The 19,689-nt window shown below is 38.1% G+C and overlaps 1 protein-coding gene across 1 annotated transcript in view; it reads left to right on the forward strand.

The window, feature by feature from the left end:
- Positions 1-19,689, forward strand: part of si:dkey-220k22.1 (multiple epidermal growth factor-like domains protein 9) — a 120,609-nt gene that overhangs the window by 71,263 nt on the left and 29,657 nt on the right. Inside the window, exon 3 of the mRNA XM_056267375.1 lies at positions 2,989-3,128. Coding sequence (XP_056123350.1) covers positions 2,989-3,128 — 140 coding nt within the window. The remainder of the gene's footprint in view (positions 1-2,988; positions 3,129-19,689) is intronic.

Consider the following 19,689-nt stretch of genomic DNA (forward strand, 5'->3'; position numbering starts at 1 on the left):
TGCTTCTCTTACCTCCCTAAAAATGGTTTAGTCCGATCTAAAGTATTTATTAATTATTCAGTCATAAAATTGTAAGTCCCACCCTAGCTTGTGAACAGAATCAATCAGAGTTGAGGCGGCAGCTGCGTGAAGTTAACGATGAACTTGGTGGAAGAGCAGGAGACTGACTGACTGAAAAATGTCGGGGAAAAGAAAACATAAATCAGGGTACCAGAAACGCCATGAAAAGAAGGAGAGGGAGGCCATGAGAGTTGTTGTATCCCAGTCGATCAAGATGTTCATAAATACAGGTTGTATTGTTATTTCGCTGGGAATAAGAAAACTACCTGCCGGGTACTGTCACCTTTCATTATTGGTGCACAAAATAGGCATAATTTTAAAGCTTAGAATCTCAAGCTTTTTCTCAAGCTGTTACTTTTATAAATTGATTTTATTATTATTTAACAATTTCTTGCTTTTTGTTAGTTTTTATAGTTGTAATTTTTATATAAACATTTAACTTTTAAAATAAAGGTTTTACAACATCATCACCATCTTCTGTTATATGTGGGCCTCCATGCTCATCTATTGTACAGTATATGATATTGGTGGAGGGTGGTGGGGGCCCACATCTATATTTGTTTAGGGGGCCACGAATCCTCTAGCTACGGCCCTATAAGGGGTTAAAGGCCTAAAACATAAGTGTGCACTAATGCATTGCAGAAATAATGACTGCTTCCAAGTGGGTTTCCATTGTTTGGCCAAGCAGAGCAGATGCTCCTACCCATAACGCATTTACTGAAAGAGAAGTTGACATATTGAGAATAGAGAGAATATTGACATATTTAAACATTTACTTACTGTATACTGTAGTTAATTCTGAAAATTAAGCTGGCATAGGAGAATATACTATTTTAAGCATTTTAAATAAATAAAAATTAGACAGCAGCTCTAATTATAATATCTGATTTTTTAAATGGCTACATCCATCATTAAATTCTCATATTTAGGAAGGCACTTTCAGATTAAATCCATTGAAATTAACAGGACATAAACCAGCCCATGTCAGAAGCATGCTTCTCTCTCTCTCTCTCTCTCTCTCTCTCTCTCTCTCTCTCTCTCTCTCTCTCTCTCTCTCTCTCTCTCTCTCTCTCTCTCTCTCTCTCTCTCTGTACTCTTCATAGAGGGTGGATGGGATACAATCATAGCTCAGTTCTCTCTAGACGTGACTGTGAGGCCAAACATTAAAGTTATTGACATGTGCTGTGGAGGATGATGGTGTCAGCTTAAAGGACCGAAAGGTCTTTAAGATGCTCTTCTTTAGCACAGTGAATGATGCTTGCTAAATCACACTCAAGGGTTTCATTCTTAAAGGATGTCCATGTTCAAGTTTGTTTTTACGAATGACTGTGCATTTGTGTGTTTCAGCAAACAATGCATACGTGGTGTGATGAGGCAAGATTTTAGACGTGTCGTGTGTGTTTGTGTGTAGGTTAGACTAGTGAGTTAGACTTAAAGGGATATTCCATTAAGAAATGCAAATTCCCAGATCTATGACTTACTTTCTTCTGATGAACACAAACAAAGATTAGTTCTCAAACTTGACACTTCAAAAACTATTTTAGTTTTATTTATTATTTAATTATATTAATTATTTAAATATTCTGTATCCTATTGAAACAAGTGGAATACCGATTTAATTTGAGTGGTCGGATTCAACTGAACTGACATGTCAGGGTTCTTTTTCTCAGGAACCGTGAGCTCAGCATCAGTCATAGTAAGTAGCCTCATTACTCTGTGTATAGGAGAGTTGTGTGTGTGTGTGTGTGTGTGGCCTGGTAAACCCTACGTTATGGGGACAAAATGTCCCCACTAGGATGGCAATATCCGAAATCCTTGTTCGTGTGGGGACATTTTTTGGTCCCCATGAGGAAATCAGCTTATAAATCATACTAAGTGATGTTGTTTGAAAATGTAAAAATGCAGAATGTTTCCTGTGATGGGTAGGTTTAGGGATAGGGTTAGTGTAAGGGAATAGAATATACAGTCTGTACAGTATAAAAATCATTATGTCTATGGAAAGTCTATGGAAAGCCATAAAACATGAAAACACAACGTGTGTGTGTGTGTGTGTGTGTGTGTGTGTGTGTGTGTGTGTGTGTGTGTGTGTGTGTGTGTGTGTGTGTGTGTGTGTGTGTGTGTGTGTGTGTGTGTGTGTGTGTGTGTGTGTGTGTGTGTGTGTGTGTGTGTGTGTGTGTGTGTGTGTGTGTGTGTGAAAAAAATAAATGCAGATATGTCTCAGATTTCACAAGCCTCTCCCAGAAGAAATCATCCTTCTGCGTTTCTCATTTGCTCTTCAAAAGACTGAAGTGTGTAATAGTATAATCAGAAGTTTTCTCATTTCTGCAGTTTCTGTTCCTTTTCATTTTAAGCACTCTGATATTGTTACAGTAATTTCTCATGTAGAGCCTCTTTACCCCAATCTGTTTCTCTGCCAAGTAGTTCAAGGAGATTTCATTACACGCAAAACCACTAATGACTATTTACCTGTGTGTAATCATTTTTTATGTAACCCAGGGCAGGAAAGAAACTGAAACAACCATGGTGTATCCTACCTGCTGCTAAATCCAATGCAAATGAAATGCATTTAAGTATTTGCTGTCCACAAACCTTGGTCATTTTATATTATTTATGCCTGAATAATACTATAATCGATTTATTGGATTTCTATCAAAAATCAATGCGTATCAATGTATGATTACACCTCTAGTTTACAGCATTATCTCAAATAGATGTTGCTTCAGCTTTTATGGTGTGGTTCTGTTAACATGTGATGGATGGGAAGGAGCAGCAATTCTGGCAGTTCAGAGAAAACCTGGTGTTTGATGTGGACAGAGGTTTTAACCTCTCTATGTCTGGCTTTTGAAGGATTCTGTACTGTCCATGGTCTTTCATTTTGTGCCTCTATAACTCTAACTCCAGAAATGTTTATCTTTACTTTTCTGGCAGTTCAGGCTTGTGCATCTGCAAGATGGGAGTGCATGGGGACAAGTGTGACGACTGCCGCCCAGGCTTCTCGTACTTCAGCAGCACGGGGTGCCAACCTTGCCAATGCAATAATCATAGCAGCTACTGCCACCCACAGTCAGGTGAGCCACCCACATGCACACAACATAAGTAGTAAAAGAACCTATAGCTGAACCTCAGTCTCTAGAAAATTCATGTTAACTATCTAATTAGTCATTTAGATGGCGCTTTCATCCAAGTACATTTATTATTACAGCGAGAAACCCCCAAACTCCTGGAGCAAATTGAGATAAGTGCAAAAGATTAATTGTAATAGTTCATAGATTGCCTCTTGCCGGGTTTGAACTAGTAAAATGTATTGGCTAATCAATGGTATCAGCTGATTTAACCCTTCTATGATGTTGGGGGTCAATTTGACCCATTTTGATTTTGGAGTTGTCAGAAATACTAGTTAACCTACAATTTTCTTTTTTCTTGACATTTTGTGACTTTTTCTCATTTAGCATAATGAACATGCATGTAAAGTGAGGATACTCTGATGTGTTTTGAAATGTACAAACAATTTCTATTACGGTTTTGATATTCGTTGGTCAATTTTACCCAGATATGTTTACGTTTAAAGGCAACTTTTCAGTCTTTTTTCAATCTTTTTTTCTTTTTTCTTTTTGTGACTTTTCCACTTTTAGGGTAACAAACATGAATGCAAAGTGAGGATACACTGATGTGTTGTGCAATGTGCGTACATTTTTAATATGATTTTGATGTTCGCGGGTCATTTTGACCCGCATAATTTTATGTTCCAAGGTAACTGTACAGACCCAAAATGAAAACGTTTTTTTTTTTTTTGGTTTTATGTTATGTTGTTGTTAACTATTAACCTGTTAAGTTGGTTCCACTTTTTGAGCATAGACCTGAAAATGACATTTGCAACCTTAATTATTATAAATCCTGAATACTTTTGAGCACAAACTTAAGTCTTGTCTCTTTTAAAGGAGACACTTTGAAGATTATTGCAGAAGTTAAAAAAAAGTTATAAAAGTGAAATTTAAAAATAGTTATTCAAGTTTTAGTTTATGAAAATGTCAATATATATATATATTTTTATATTTTATACAAAATATATATTTTAAAAAACATATCAGACTTTAAAACTGCAAGAAAATCAAAGCCGTAAACCTGAACAAATTGTGTTCCAAATTTTACTTAAAAAATTTGCTATCAGTAAGATTTTATTTGGGCACAGTACCAAAATTTTCCACTAGATGACATCTAGGCTCTATTATGGTTTGAGTGATGTGAAAGCAGACATCCTATTCAGAAGTAGTTTGTGCAGTATGGTAATATTTTATTTGAATTCAACCTCTAACAAACACATAAAAACATACAGAGGGATCTGGGTGTACGTTATAGTTCAGTGATGCATCACAAATGGAGAATCTATTGCTATCTATCTATCGCTCTGTCATTTTTATCGAAAATCAGTCGCCAAATATGGAAAGGTTTATACTTTAGGTTTAAACTAAGATATTATTGTAAGATAAAATGTAATGGCAAATGTCCCAAAGGTAACAGTTTAAAAAAAAAATAGTGGTTAAAAACATTTTTATAAATCATAAGTTCTATTTGTTCTAATTGTTTTTTGTTGTGTGAAAAGCATTGATATTACTGTTTGTACCTGATTCTTTGATGTTTTTCATAGTGTGATTTTTGGGGAATTGTATTGAATCCAACATGGGTCAATTTGAAACTCTCCAGCAACAAAATTGTACCCGGAAATCAAAAACATAATACATTAAAGTATTTTTCTGCGCAATTGGACATTTGAAGATTGTCTGAAAAGTGAAAACATGATGATCCGATCCGATAATGTGCTGTCAATCTACCTTTGTTCAGGAGTTATGGCCCACGTGAATTGCGGCAGGTATGACCCACATGAATTGCGAAATCGCCTTAAACAATTACTAAAGAAACTGCAAAATATCTGTTCTCAAATATGTTTATTTCATGCATGGCTTGCTTCAAACAGCATCGCAAAAGCTATCAGGGCCAGCTAACGGCTGTGTGTGGGACACCCTTAGCATCTCAGCCAGGGTCCACAATTAAAAATTGTGAGCCAAATGTGTGAAAAAAAAACAAAAAAAAACAGTCATTGGCTAGTATATGAAACAATGTTACTTGCCAGTTGGTGTGATTATCAAATCGCAAATTCTGCGATTTACTTACATATACAGTCTGACACTCTGCTTGTGTTCTTTTACATGTGAGAAGCTCATGATCCGGTGATGATTGGTGATGAATGATTCAGTTTCTCGGAGCGTCTCGGTTCACTCTACGTACAAGCGCTGCGATTTTGAGTCATTCATAATGTCCATTTGAATATGCAATATCTTTTAACCATTTTTGCGAATTTGTAATGAGAAACATTTATAAATCTATTGACAACAAAGAAGCATTAAGGTCTGCAAAAGCTTTAAGAGCTAAAAAAATAAAAGCTGAATGGTTTGTAAACGCAGTTGTTCTGAACTCCACTTTTGGGGACCCTTCGCTCTGCACATTTTGTATGTCTTCTTTAGTTAAAGATGGGATCAGTAGTTTTTGAAAAACACTTTTGAAAACTGTGTCAGACCGAGTACTAAAACACACTTGTAACCAATCAGTGGTAAGGGGCGTGTCTTCTAATGATGGGGAGGAGAGAGCGCTACACACAGCACAGACATTAGCCGAACGACTACAGAAAGAGAGAGATGGCAGATAAAAAACAATATTAACTATATAACTAACACAATAAAACTGTTTATATCGGAGAAGTTTACCAGTGCTGGAGAGAACTCAAGGAGCGTAAAGGCCTAACATCGGACGCCAAGGTTGCTTTATCTCTTCTCGATAGGTGAATAACATTGTTTAGCTTTGTTTCACAGAACTAATATATGCTGGCCATTGCTTGAATATGCTCGTGTGTCATCTTTGCTTGTTTTTTCATTTGCGATCTTATTGTCGTTCGCTTCAGCTAAAAAGACACATTCATTTCCACACCATATAAGCCTGAAGCATCTAAACCTCCTCCACTGTCTGTTTCAAGCGTCGGCTCCCAAAGTGTGTCTGAAAAGTAAGATAATATACTTTCCATATATGTTTGTTTCCTTTGGTTCCTCATTTAGTGATCGATATAACCCCCTAATCTTGTTATAGTTGCAATATATTTGTTAGACTGTCGTGCTCGTGCTATCGAGTTGATCATGATAACTTTGTGTTTTTGGGATGGGTGTTCAGCGTCGTCTTCCACGTGAAACGGAGCTGAACCATTGACGCATTAAAACACACATTACTACCGAACCACATTCGACATGGATTACCATTGTAACACATTGCTTTCCCTTATTGATGACATCATACCCTTGGCCTGCAGGTACAGCAGTTTCCACCATAGGCGTTGCTTGGGTTACGGTTGCGTACGTAAGTGTGGGGTGGAGCTATCAAATTAGGGGTGAGATCCTTTTGGGGTAGGGGCGTGTTTGTTTTATTTCAAATATCAACATTGGCCAAAAGTGTTTTTCAAAAACTACTGATCCCACCTTTAACACACCTGATTGAGATCAGCTCATCAGCATTATGAGAGCTCCATGAATTGAGTGGGTGCATCTCAATCAGCTCCCTAGATCGTGAATCAGTATATTATGTGCAATAATTTGGGCACTAGTAAGGACAGAAAGGACCCTGGCTTAGCTACTACACATTGGGACACTGATGGTGACATGACAACATCCTCGTTTTACAACGTCACTACTGGTATTTATTTACAAACAGATATTTTTCTGACATTTATTTTTTGAATGCTATTGAAAGTACATTATGATAAATACTTCGACTGTGACATATACCTGCAATATTTCAGCCACAAATTAATTATAAATGTTAGCTAGATTATGTTCAGTACCTGTCTAGCAATGTATGTTTATGCTGAAATATAATATTATATGTGGTGAGTTGGCTCATGTGATTTTGCGCACCTCTGGTTTAACATTCGAAAGCCAAGTAACTGAAATATATTAATATGTATTATATTTGTAATTTTACTGTAAAATTAAATTATTGTTATTATTATTATTATTATCAGTTTTCAATTGAAGGTGGTTCAGGTTTTCCTTGTTTTTTGTCAGTTGATTGAAAATGATAGTTCCAATTTGAAGCATGAAAAACATCTGTTATTCAGTTTTTGATAAATTATACTTAGAAAACAAGCAATGCAACAATATTACAAGCCTTCTGTTCCATTATAATTGTTTTGTCCTTAGAATTGTTTGCATTTAGTAGTTATTATATCTTACGCCACCTCAGTCGTCACCTCAGTTGCCCCCTCAGTCCAGTGCACTAACCAAAGACTGGTGTTGATGCTGATGCGCAGGAGCCATGCATCACTATAACTACAACTGCACAATGAGCACTTCCTGCTGCATATGCACTGACAGCACTGCAAAGCTTTAGCCCATACTCTATCTCTCTCACCACATAGGCTCTCTAGTTATGCTGCCTAAAGCAAACTCCAATTTAAAAAAGCCCTCTCTTAAAGGGATAGTTCATCTAAAAATGGGAATTGTCATCATTTACTCACCCTTAAAGGTATTGTAGGTAGAAATTGTATAAAAAACTTTTTTCCACATTTGTTTAAACTTTCTATATATATATCAATGCATAATTAAAATGTAAGTACTCTGATAAAAAGAGTATAAAAATCGAGTGACTCTAGACCGTTTAATCTGCACTAAATACAGCTCATTATTTCCATCCGGGACGAAACAAAGGATTTGCTTAGGCGACTGTCACTCTCTCGCAACCATGGCAACCACCCTTTTGCCACACAGGACCTGCCCACTTGCGCGTACCCGTTTGATTTGAGGAATTCAAGAGGCACGGAACCTAGGAATAGCAAAACAATTGCAGAGAAAGACCAATCAAAATTCACATATGCAGTTCGCGAAGGCAAACCAGCCAAAAAAAGGAAGAGTAACGTTACTAGAAAAGGTAATGAACAAAAAGTCTTTGGATAAACAACGATTTATCTGTCCTCGAGCTGACGATGCGGTACTTGTCTCTGGAGAGTGATTATCAGTCCTCATCAGAGTCAACAATGCTTTCATCATGGAAACTCTTACATGCAGAACACCATATATGTTATGAATCTTACACGAAATTCATCTTAATCAAAGTGTAAATGATGGCAATGGAAAAACGTGTATCATGCAACCTGTTTTTAGCTTTGCCTTATAGATAACTAGCTCGTTAGCGAATCAATAAATATATTTTAAACTTTACCGATATCAATATGCTAGCTTGATAGTGAGTACAAAAATACATCTTATTTGTTTATCTTCATAATGATAAAGTTAGATTTTTTTTATTACATGTGATTCTGACATGATGTCACTACATGCACTGCGCTCCTTCCTCTCCGCTCGTCTCAGGTAAATAATGCGTCTTCAGCTCAGCGGTCGGAGTCGCGAGTTCATGTGTTTTGGGGGCGTGGCTTTGGAAGGTGCCCAGAAGGGAGGGGGTGGAGTGAATGGAAATAATGAGCTGTCTTTAAAACAGTCGTGAGAGGTCTACACACAGTCGATTTTTATACTTTCTTTTTCAGAGTACTTACATTTTAATTATGCATTGATATATACAGAAAGTTTAAACAAATTTGGAAAAGAGTTTTTTTTTATAAAATTCCTGCCTACAATAACTTTAAGTTGTTCCAAAACCTCTATGAATTTCTTTCTTCTGTTGAACACATAATAATATATGTTGAAGAATGTTGTTAACCAGACAGTTGACAGTAGCCATTCACTTCCATAGTATTTTTTTCCTACTATGAAAGTCAACGATTACCATCAACTGTTTGGATACCAACATTCTTCAAAATATTTTCTTTTGTGTTCAACAGAAGAAAGAAACCCATACAGGTTTGTAACAACTTGAGGGTGAATAAATGATGATAGAATTTACATTTTTGGGTGAACTATCCCTTAAAGATTCCTAATTCTAGCCATATTCTCAGGCAGTATTTATCCTTTGAGAAGGAGGCAGTCCCAGAATGCAAAAGCTCAGGGGACAAATACTGTACTTTCAAGATGGCAGATGAGGTGAGAAAATTCTTTGTTCATGAATATGTGTATGCTCTGTGCATATTGTGTTTTTGTTTATTAGAGTATTGCGTTGATAGCTTAGCAGCATGGTAGCCTAATGTGTTTTGTGCTGCACAGAGTATCCACATATCACAAATATTCACATATTTAATTTCACAGCGGCTTTTTATCTACAAAACTGGTCAGTACAGCAAGTATTCATTATTCAGTGCCATAATAGATGAAAGTACCTTTCACATGAATTGTGTCAGTGCTTCAACACACCAGTAAACAAGCATCATGTTTGGCCTCCACATGAAAAACACTGCAGTGCATCATCAAATGTCATCATGACATTATTAGTTTCCTTATGACCATGTCACACTCGTTGGATCTGGATACCCACAGATCAGTCTCTCTTTAACCTTCTTTTTTGATTTTGATTTTAATACCACTCACATAATCAGACAACATGCAAGTTGTTTGGTTTGGATGTACTTTTAAAGGGCTATTCTTATAAAAATAAAAATGTTGTCATCATTTACTCACCTTGTCATTCCAAACCTCAGGGAGGTAGTAAAACCAACTCGAGGTAGTAAATACTAGTAAATTATGACAACATTAAAAAAATTTAAGGAAGACGTGTCTGAAAGTTAGAGCCGTTATATCACATTCAGATATTTCTCCATTGTGGCAAAGGCTGTTGAAAAAGTTTGAAGGTTGCTGTACGCATCTGTCAAGTGTATTCTTGTTAATGTATTTATTCATTCTTTTTTTTTCATCAGTTGATTTTCTGTGAGATTTTGAATTGTTGGCCATTTTACCAGCCTGGTAGTTTTCAGGTGTTAGTCTTCCCTGCAAAATCAGCCTTTTCCCCACAAGTTTGGTTAAGTAGAAACATGTTATTATAGTGACAATTTGGAACAAAAGCCTGATATCAAATACTTGTAGATTTATTTGTTTTCCTCTCTCATTTGATATTTGATGCATTGTCCCTGTAGCTGTCTGTGCGTTGTTTCCCTAGCGTCCATTTGTGGCAATCCAGCGGTGTTTAATGTTCCTGTCAGCATGCACTCTGCTTCCTAAAAGCCAATAATGTACATACACAGACAAGCACAGAGAGCTTCCATTACCTTTCTCCCATTACGTCAGATACCACAGCAGGAGTCAAACTGTCCCAACCATTGCCGGCGAATCTCGCTTCTCATATGCATGTCCTTGCTGTGAGACAAACAGATATTGTTACATTAGTTCAGCACAATAACAATTTGAGCTGTTGTAGAGGACTAAGCTCCTTGGATGCATATATTCTGTAACTGCACGCAATTCTTGGCTCAAACATTTCTTCTTGTGACACTTCTTAGACCTAAAATAATCCTGTTTCTTGCCAGTTTTCCCAGATAAGGCATTGTCAATATCTTGGTGAATTCATTTTACATATCCAAAGCAGAGATTTCAATTTTCAGAAATTCAATTTCTGTTGACTGGAAACTATTTGGGAAGTCTGTTTTAGTAAATATGGCATCTCTTAACAGACAATCTCTTACACATAAATATTTTAAACTACTTATTTTTCCTTGTGAACTGGATTTTCTATTTTTGATTAAGATTTTGATTATATTGTTGAGTTGTTTTTAGCTCCTTTAGTTCTGCTACTGAAGTTAAATTAAATACAAGACTTTTAAAATTGTTACAAATGCTGTTTGTTATATGTTGAAAGATTTTATAGATTTGAGGTGCAGCTATTTAAAGTGTGTATGTCAGGTTAAATTTGTAATTATGATTAACACAAAATAGTTAGGGGAAATACACGTTTGACAAGTTGATGTATTGTTTTGTATGTTTTTCGATACCTAAAGGCAGAATATAAGATGAAAAAGTTCGTTATTTTCAGTACTCACTTAAAACTGCTCCTCCCCCCCAAACGAATCGCTTGACGTCATAAGAGGGAGACGTCTCCCCAGGTCGCTGAGAAAGTGAGTTTGTGTTGATAATTGTACGAGTGATAGAGCGAGAGAATTAGTGATTAGGACATTTATTTATTTATTTATTTAGTTAAGTTAGGTAGTTAGTTAGGTATACGCAGGTGTATTTTCACGATGGTGAATTACTGCGTTTGTGCTGGGTGCAAAAACACCGTTAAAACCGGTCACAGAGTCCACTTTTTCCCAAAAAGCAGGTCTGTGTTCTGTGCCTGGGTCAACTTTGTTCGGACCAAACGCGCTGACTTCATTGCTGCTTCGGTATCCAAGACTTCGGTCATTTGCAGCACACATTTCTTCCAGTTTTTATGTTTCCACTGTCCGATCGCGCCCGCACCTCTCTCTCTCTCACACACACACACACACACCAACATATTCCAGCATTGCAATCTTGACATCGCTGCCTGTTCATTATCATAGACAGTAAAAGAAATGGACACAGCGACCCCATTGATTTCAACGGAGAAAATTGAAGCCCGTTAAAAGCTGATAGCCAGGCGTACTGCGCAGGCTCAAACTGAGCCTGTCACGTGAGCAACCTGTATGTCTTCTAGTAGCTGTGCCAAGTGAAATCTGAATAATTCCCTTCCAAATTTCACAGAGACGGAGAGAGTGAGTATTAGCTGTCCATGAGCTAGCAGCAGGATCAACTTTATGACTCTCTATGGGCTTCTCCCTCGACTTTATCGGACTTTATGCCTCCACGTCCCCCCGATTGCCTGCGAGCTTCTCCTCCTGTCTATACGGTAATTTCTCTATTGTGCGACAGAGAGTCGATTCGTTATGACGCAATCGTTTGCCTATTTTTACAAAAACTGCTTCTACGGGGCCATAACGTAAGATACAAGGTAATGGAGCCTTTTATACATTGTCGTGTTTCTTTAGAAATAAATAATGGACAAATGGAGTCTTTGGACGCCTCAGATGTAAAGTTATTCGCTGTCAAAGTGACGGCAAAATGAATGGGAGTCAATGGGATGCTAACTGCAGGTGAAGTTCTGCTACAATGGCGGCTCCCACGAGGCTTCAACTTCCGGCTGATGGATTACCCCCTTGTTCATTATAGCCACGGAGATTCAGAGCTAAGGCGGAGCTACAGATTAGATGTCCCTAAATAACCCGCGTATCTAACAGTAGTTCCGCATTAATTAATTTGCACGCGAGTTTTATTTATTTTTATACCCTGTATTCTCCGTGTATATTCATGCACCGAACCGTGACGCCAGATATTTATGTTTCTTCGATAGGAATTATTTAAATTTCTGTTTGGCTCCTCATCTGTCTCAAGCCTGGGAGGCTCTAAATTGTATGGCTGTGGGCCATCGTAGGTTTGAGGGGGATTTTGGATCTCCTCAGACTCAAAACTCTCCATACTTGAATAGAACTTTTTTGGCACGTCTCCCTCTTCTGACGTCACAGCTCAGCTGTGTTTTAAAAAATATGATCTTGACAGAAATGGCTATAAAGCTTACTGTAGGGCAATTACAGTAATAATTTTAATGATAATTACATTTTCACTCAGACTTCTAACCCTTATTTAATATGTCTAAAAAAATGTTTTACCTGACATACACACTTTAAAGTTAAACTGTTAAGCCTGGGCTTTGTGCATTTGGTTTGGGCCTGTTCATTTCTCACAAAGCTTTTAAGCAAACTGTTCAGTTCAGTAAATGGCTGCCTAGTCAGTGCAATTATTCAGTCTAGTTTGAAACAATAGTGATGGCCCATTCAATCTAAACTTTTTTCAACCCATCTTACAAAACACATTTTTGTCATCAGGGAAAGCTAATTATCTTAGTCGATAAAGTTTTAAATATGGATAATTTTCTTACACAAACGCATCGCTTCACTTCAGAAGGCCTTTATTAACCCTCCAGAGCCGTGTGGAGCACTTTAATCATGGATGGATGCACTTTTATGGACTTTAAAACAGAAATGGCAATTCACTGCCATTATAAAGCTTGGAAGAGCCAGGACATTTTTTAATATAACTCACATTGTATTTGTCTGAAAGAAGAATGTCATATACACCTAGGATGGTTTGAGGGTGAGTAAATCATTGGGTAATTTTCATTATTGGGTGAACTATCCCTATAAAGCTGCAAACTGCGTGGCTGCAACTGCAAAATGCAGGAAGTGTAAAAAGACTGGACATTACGCTAAACTGTGCAGATCAGCGCAATCAAACACACACGAGGTCCGTGAAATTGAATTACCAGAAGTTACTGGTGGTAGTAAATGGTTAATGTTTCCCTACATGACCACTCTGTTCCTGCTCTGTTCTGGAATGACACAACTCATGGGGAGGAAACTGTCTGTTTTGTTTTCCGAGGTTCACGGCTGATTGCAGCTACTGCTCTTCGATCTGTGCTGATCTCCATAGTGCACAAAGGACGTTAGGGAAAGGTGAGAACCAAACAACGCCTTCGTGATCTATATTGGTGGACAGGGATGGATGCTCAGGTTCATGATGCTGTCCGTTCCTGTCATGTTTGTCAGCTCAATGACAAAACTGTCAAGTCACATCCTGCTCCTTTCCAGCTGGCGCCACTGCCAGTCTGACCATGGCAGAAAGTGGCTGTAGTTGGGCCACAACAACTACAAGCTGCTGGTTTGCAGCTCAGTAAAGACAAGTGTCGCTTCCAGCAAACCAGCCTGCTGTTCTTAGGTCATACTGTTTCAGTAGTGGATATGCTTCCTGATGAATCACGTGTACAGATGATTCAAAAGGCCCCTGCTGATTAAATGTCACATTTACCCTTACCTGCTTCTCCTGCAGATATTGCTGTTGCTCCAGCTCCTGTTGATGATGTTGATGAGGAGTTTGTTGCTTTTCCATCTACCTCCTGTAATACCTCCTCTGTCAGCTGATGTTGATGCTTCTTGTCCTAACCAAACTTCGCACACAAATTTCTAATGGTTAGCCTCCTTCACTCAATGGACTGGACGTTGAGTTGATGCCGTACTATAAGCTGCGTCTGGAACGGTCTGTTAAGGACAACTTCATTTTCCGAGGCTCACGGCTGATTGCACCTGCTGCTCTTCAATCTGTGCTGATCTCTTTTTGAAATTGCTGCATCCGACTGAAGGTTTGCCAGAACATTAGGGGTGTAACGATACACAAAATTGACGGTTGAATTAATTTAAAGACAAAGACAATTTTTTCGTTAAACCACTGTTTAAAAAAGAAAAGGAAAAAAAAGAAGCAATTTTAGCTTTCTAAACCGAACCGAATCGAACCGAACCGAGACGTCAAAACCGTGACGTCTTTGACGTCTCGGTTCGGTTCGATTCGGTTCGGTTTAGAAAGCTAAAATTGCTTCTTTTTTTTCCTTTTCTTTTTTAAACAGTGGTTTAACGAAAAAATTGTCTTTGTCTTTAAATTAATTCAATTACAATTAAACGTTTCACAAGGATTAAAAAAAAATCTGCTAAATCTGTAAACTATATAGGGAGCCGCACATTACTATAACATTAAAGGTTGTAGCCTAGACTTTTAACCTAAATTCAGATGCTATTTATTTTTTAGATATAATAATCAACACACAACACATTGTATGAAAACATGTAAACTGAACACAAGGCCGTTTTTGCATTAACTTGTGTTTTACTCTAATTTGTTATTGAAATATAATACTTTACACAGTTGTCATTTTCATGAAAGATATTTAAAACATACATTAAATAATCAAGATATCATTAACAGGTTAAGTAAAATAAAAAAAAAAAGTAAAAAAGGCTAACATGGTGCATTTATTTAGTGCAAGAGTTCATTTATAGGAACCATTTATAGGAAGTTGTGGACACTGAATCACTTGCCTGTTGAGGTAAATATAATGCTAGTGACAAGCTATGCTGTTTTATTGACGTCTTTCCGCTGCTGAAACACTGATTGAGCGATTACACGAGTTATGATGCCTTTCAGTAAGTATACTGCATCTTTCAACATACCTTCAGGTGTCCATTCCGTAACTGAGGAAGAGATGATCGCGTTTACCCGCGCGCCGCGTTGCCGTTTGAAATGAGGAGCTTAGTAGGCATAGAGCGATCTGTCACGCCACATCAAAGAGCGCCAAAACGCCATTTATTGTTTGAATTTCGTATCAAATAGACAAATTTGAAAGATTACACCTTGCTTATTATCGAAAGTAACAAAACACGGAGCTTGTTATTTGGTGTTAACGGTGGTTAGCTACAAAACTGAATTCGTTGTGTACTGTACACAAGACATGAGGTCCATTGAGCCGGGCTGGGCGGGGCCGGGGTAGCAGGGGGCGGGGAGGGGCGTGTTCGGTACGCAATGAGAGTATCGCGATTCGAATCGTGTGTTCTGTATCGCGGTTTTTCGGTTCGGTTCGAATATCGTTACACCCCTACAGAACATTAACAGATTATTACAGCAAATGGTCTGAGGTCTCCTTTACTCACACTGTCACTACAGTAGGGTTGCCACCTGTCCCGGTTTTACCGGGATTGTCCTTCTTTTTAATAACCTGTCCCGGGAAATTTATGCACTCTCCCGGGACACTGAATGTTCCGGTTTTCGAAAGGCTACGTGAATATGTATGTTCAAACTGTGTAGCGCGCGCAACGGCAGAGAGGGAGAGAGCGAGAGACCTTGCGTGTGTGTGCTAGTGTGCGTCTGTGAGTCTGCCTCAAGAAGCGCATGTAATCGGAGTGTGGAGCGCGCTTGCTGCACGAGGCGCGGGCGCGAGCACTTCCGTTTTTCTATCAACAGTGGAAACAACTTAAAATAGGCCTACTCTATCATTTCTGGTCATAGAAAATAAACATCATTCGGAACAATACATCATTCGCAACTACTTTTATTTGTGTAAACTCACAATAAGAAAACATTGTGCTTTTGTAAAATAAAATAAAACAATCAGTCGCGCTCTTTTATGGTCTCCCTGAACTGGATCGCGTCTCAAAAATAAACAAGCCCATAGGCTAAAGCTTGAAATGTCCACTTTTAAACGAACAAATTCGAATCGAAAGAAAATACAGTCTGATTATGTAATCCATATGAATTTCTTATCTAAAGGTGCATCCGCTTTACAGCGGAGATGGAGATATGTTGCAGCCGAATTAGAAAATAGCCTAGGCCTACTAGTTTATTAATAAACATTTAAAATGCCTCGTTACTTTTTCAGAAACATTTATAATAGCCTATAAATCATCTATAGCCTTAGAAATATAGTGTTTGGCCTTAAACCATTTTGTCCATATAATTTGTGAATATTTTAAATGTTTAATAAAGGGGCAAAAAGTCATGAATCGATATGTCCCGGTTTTTTATCAGACATAGGTGGCAACCCTACACTACAGATTCTGTGGTTTTGTTTCTGTCATCGGTCTTCAGCCACCATGGTAATCCATCGAGTATTGTTAATGATAACATTGCTCAGTTTATGTCTGCTACTTTCGCTGCATTTCTGGAAGGAAGGAATATTCATCACCATCGTTCCTCTCTTTACTACCCTGCAGCTAATGGTGCTGTAGAGACCCTGTGCTCAAACACATTGTCCAAATGGCCATCCAGCAACGTCAACCATGGAAATCTTTGGTAACTGAGTTACCGAATTCTTGTACCGTGCCACTACACATGCTGCAACTGGTACTTTACCCTTTCAACTCCTCTATGGCAGGCAAATGCACACAAGGCTGTCTATGTTGCCATCTGCTCCTGTGCACCCGCCAATTGACATGACTGTTAGTGCAAGCACTTGCCTGCCTTGTTTACAGGAGGGGGATAAAGTGAGTGTATAGAACCCCTTATTGATCCTCTCACTGTTTCCAAAAGACTTGTGGGTACATACATTCTTAGTGATGGACAGACATAGAATGCTTCACATCTCTACCACTAGACTTAACGTGATGTTCAAAAGCCTAGTTGGTTAAAGGACTATGTTACTTAAAATTCAAAATTCATGCAAAATTCACTTTTACATGGCATTTGAACATAAATGTGTGTTGGCAGTGTGTGTACACGACCACCCTATAATGACCACCCGCCCTGAGTGAGCTGGACACAGTCCGCCATTGTTTCCACGCCGGAGCAGCTGTAGACAAGAATGTCTTCTAAAGCTATTGAGGTGTTTTGTTATAAGATGTAAGAATGAACATAGCAGTCTTCATTTACTCTCGTTGTTACTCGAGGGGGGATCAGTACAACTGTTTCGTGATCAAGCTTACAGTCTCCGGAGCGACAGGCCTAACATTACTGATCACGGCAGAAATGGAAGTGCACTTTATGACAGCTCATCAAGCCGTTTTACAGATATAAAGTTTACCAGTTTATTAAGCACCCACTGAAAAGGTGTGTATATATTTGTTTACTGTTAGTTGTAACGAGTGTACTTCGCTGTATGTTCATCATGATAATGAAAGGGAGAGAGAGAAAGTTCATGGATAAGACTTTAATTTAAATTCCGAAATTTTCGCACGTTTAAAAATAAATACGACCTTACGTTATGTCAATCACAAATTCGTCTGTCATAAAATAAACCGGATCGGGTTCGATTTTCTGCGTTTTCCGCATATGTAGCAAGCATTTTGAATGGTGTTTTGACAATTTAGAGCCACCGAATCTATGGAATTACATTTGTGCCAATAATAATGAACGTAACTTTTCAAGAAACTAATGCAAATATAAACTGAAGAAAATATCTGTGAAACTTTGGCAAAAAAATATCTGGCAAATTTTTTTACTTCGTTTTTAATACACTGCATGTTTTGCTAACTGTTTTCACATCTTTCTTTCGCTGATCATTCTGAACTTACAAATGTGCTCCCATAGTTTTTATTTACGCTTCTGAAGTTTTCGTTCACCAATCTGGCACATATCTCTTGTGGGGGCGGGGCTAGCAGCAGTGTGTTCTCATTGGCTACTGAGTTTTTGATTGACAGCTTCTTGACCTGGAAGTAGGGATGCTCATTTCGGTTAATTTTCCCGACCGACAACCGACACTCGTTATCCGATTATTAACCGTTAACTGATAAGATTATAATTGTATAATTGTAAGATTATAATAGCCTATTAATTTAAATAAAAATAAAATTGAGTGTCTGTGACCCGTTTTTCCCCCCACAGGTTTATTTTAACGTGCAAACAGCAGAGCAGATCAACAACAGAACCTGGATTCACATTCAATTTTCACGCACTTGACAGTGACAACAGAATAAAATAAAATAAATAAAAAACATAAAATAGTGTAGGCCTATTTTATGTTTTTTCTTTATTTTATTTCTTAAATAGTTAACAAATTAAGATGACAAAAAGAAAACACTGAATCCGTTTGAAGCTTTGAAAAAAATGCAATTTTCCCCCTCCAGACTAAGTTTTTTCGTCAAATAAAAATAGCAGGCCTACCTCAATCCACATATTGTCTAGTTTTTATTTAAAAAAGTAACATGTCTACATGATGTGGGGTTAGTCTGGAGCGCAGCCTGTTGAGTTCGACCCGCGGCCGAAAACACATGATCCGATGGCACAGATGTCCCGGGAATACAGAGATAACGTCTCGCTAGAATGGCCAGCTTCGTGAAGCGACTTTCATTTGCTTGTGGATGTTTGCTTCGCAAGATATATTTGCATTTAACTTGTAACTACTGCTGTATTTTAATACCGCGTAGCATATTTTGCAAGTAACTTCGTCGCCCTTTCCAGCGCCGCCGCTCCCACCACGCGCATCACGCGCTGTGCGTAGGGCACCAAGTGCTGAGGGGGCACCAAAAATAGCCTAATGAAAAACCAATCATCAAACTTCTTGTTATAATCAGATTCAGCGCGTTCTTCCTCTTCATTCCGCAGCGGCGCCGAGCAGAGACAGAGAGCACGTCAGAAACACGGGACAGGGTGTGTGTGTGTGTGTGTGTTCATGTGTGTGTTCTTCTGAGCCTCATTGGTCTGTCACTGCTCGTCAATGTCAGAATATTTGAAATGACCAATCAAATCAAAGTAGGCGGGCTTTATGTTCACAGACGCTGAGCGCGAATTTTAACAGTGCAACTCGACGCTTCAGTGTACGGTCAAGTACGAGATAAGATGTAAGTAGCTAAACTTAACTTTATTTATTTGACAGTTTTTTTTAGGTCATAAATGTTAAACGAATGACAAACAATAATTAGGCAAACTAATATAGTTTTGTCTAATTTCGCCATTTTTAACTGAAAATAGGCCTATGTAACATGTAGCCTAGTGTAATAGTTTAGGCTACTGTCATTGTGAGGGGACAAGAAACATGAACAAAGCCGTTTTCATCATGTTAGGCACAGGATTTATAATGAATGTGTACATATTGAGAATAAAATACAAATTGTAACCTTTAGTAAAATAAAAAAGCCAACTTTAGGGGGGGAAGAGACAGGGCAAGATAAAAACAAAGAGAAAAAGAGTGTGATGCTGATGAGGAGAGAAAAATAATCAGCTGCCCACTGACATGGTTTTAAAGCTGTTGTTATCGAATTTTTTTTTTTTTTTTTGCCTTCACAACATCTTAAAATGCACATCTGTAGTTCAGAAAAATCCAAAATTTCCCCCGAACACCCCTAACTAACCTGCCTCAAATTCGGGATCCCAGTGATTATAAAAC

The sequence above is a fragment of the Rhinichthys klamathensis genome, unplaced genomic scaffold, assembly GCF_029890125.1.
Source record: "Rhinichthys klamathensis goyatoka isolate OS25496 unplaced genomic scaffold, OSU_Roscu_1.1 h1tg000259l_1, whole genome shotgun sequence".
Lineage (NCBI taxonomy): Eukaryota > Metazoa > Chordata > Actinopteri > Cypriniformes > Leuciscidae > Rhinichthys > Rhinichthys klamathensis.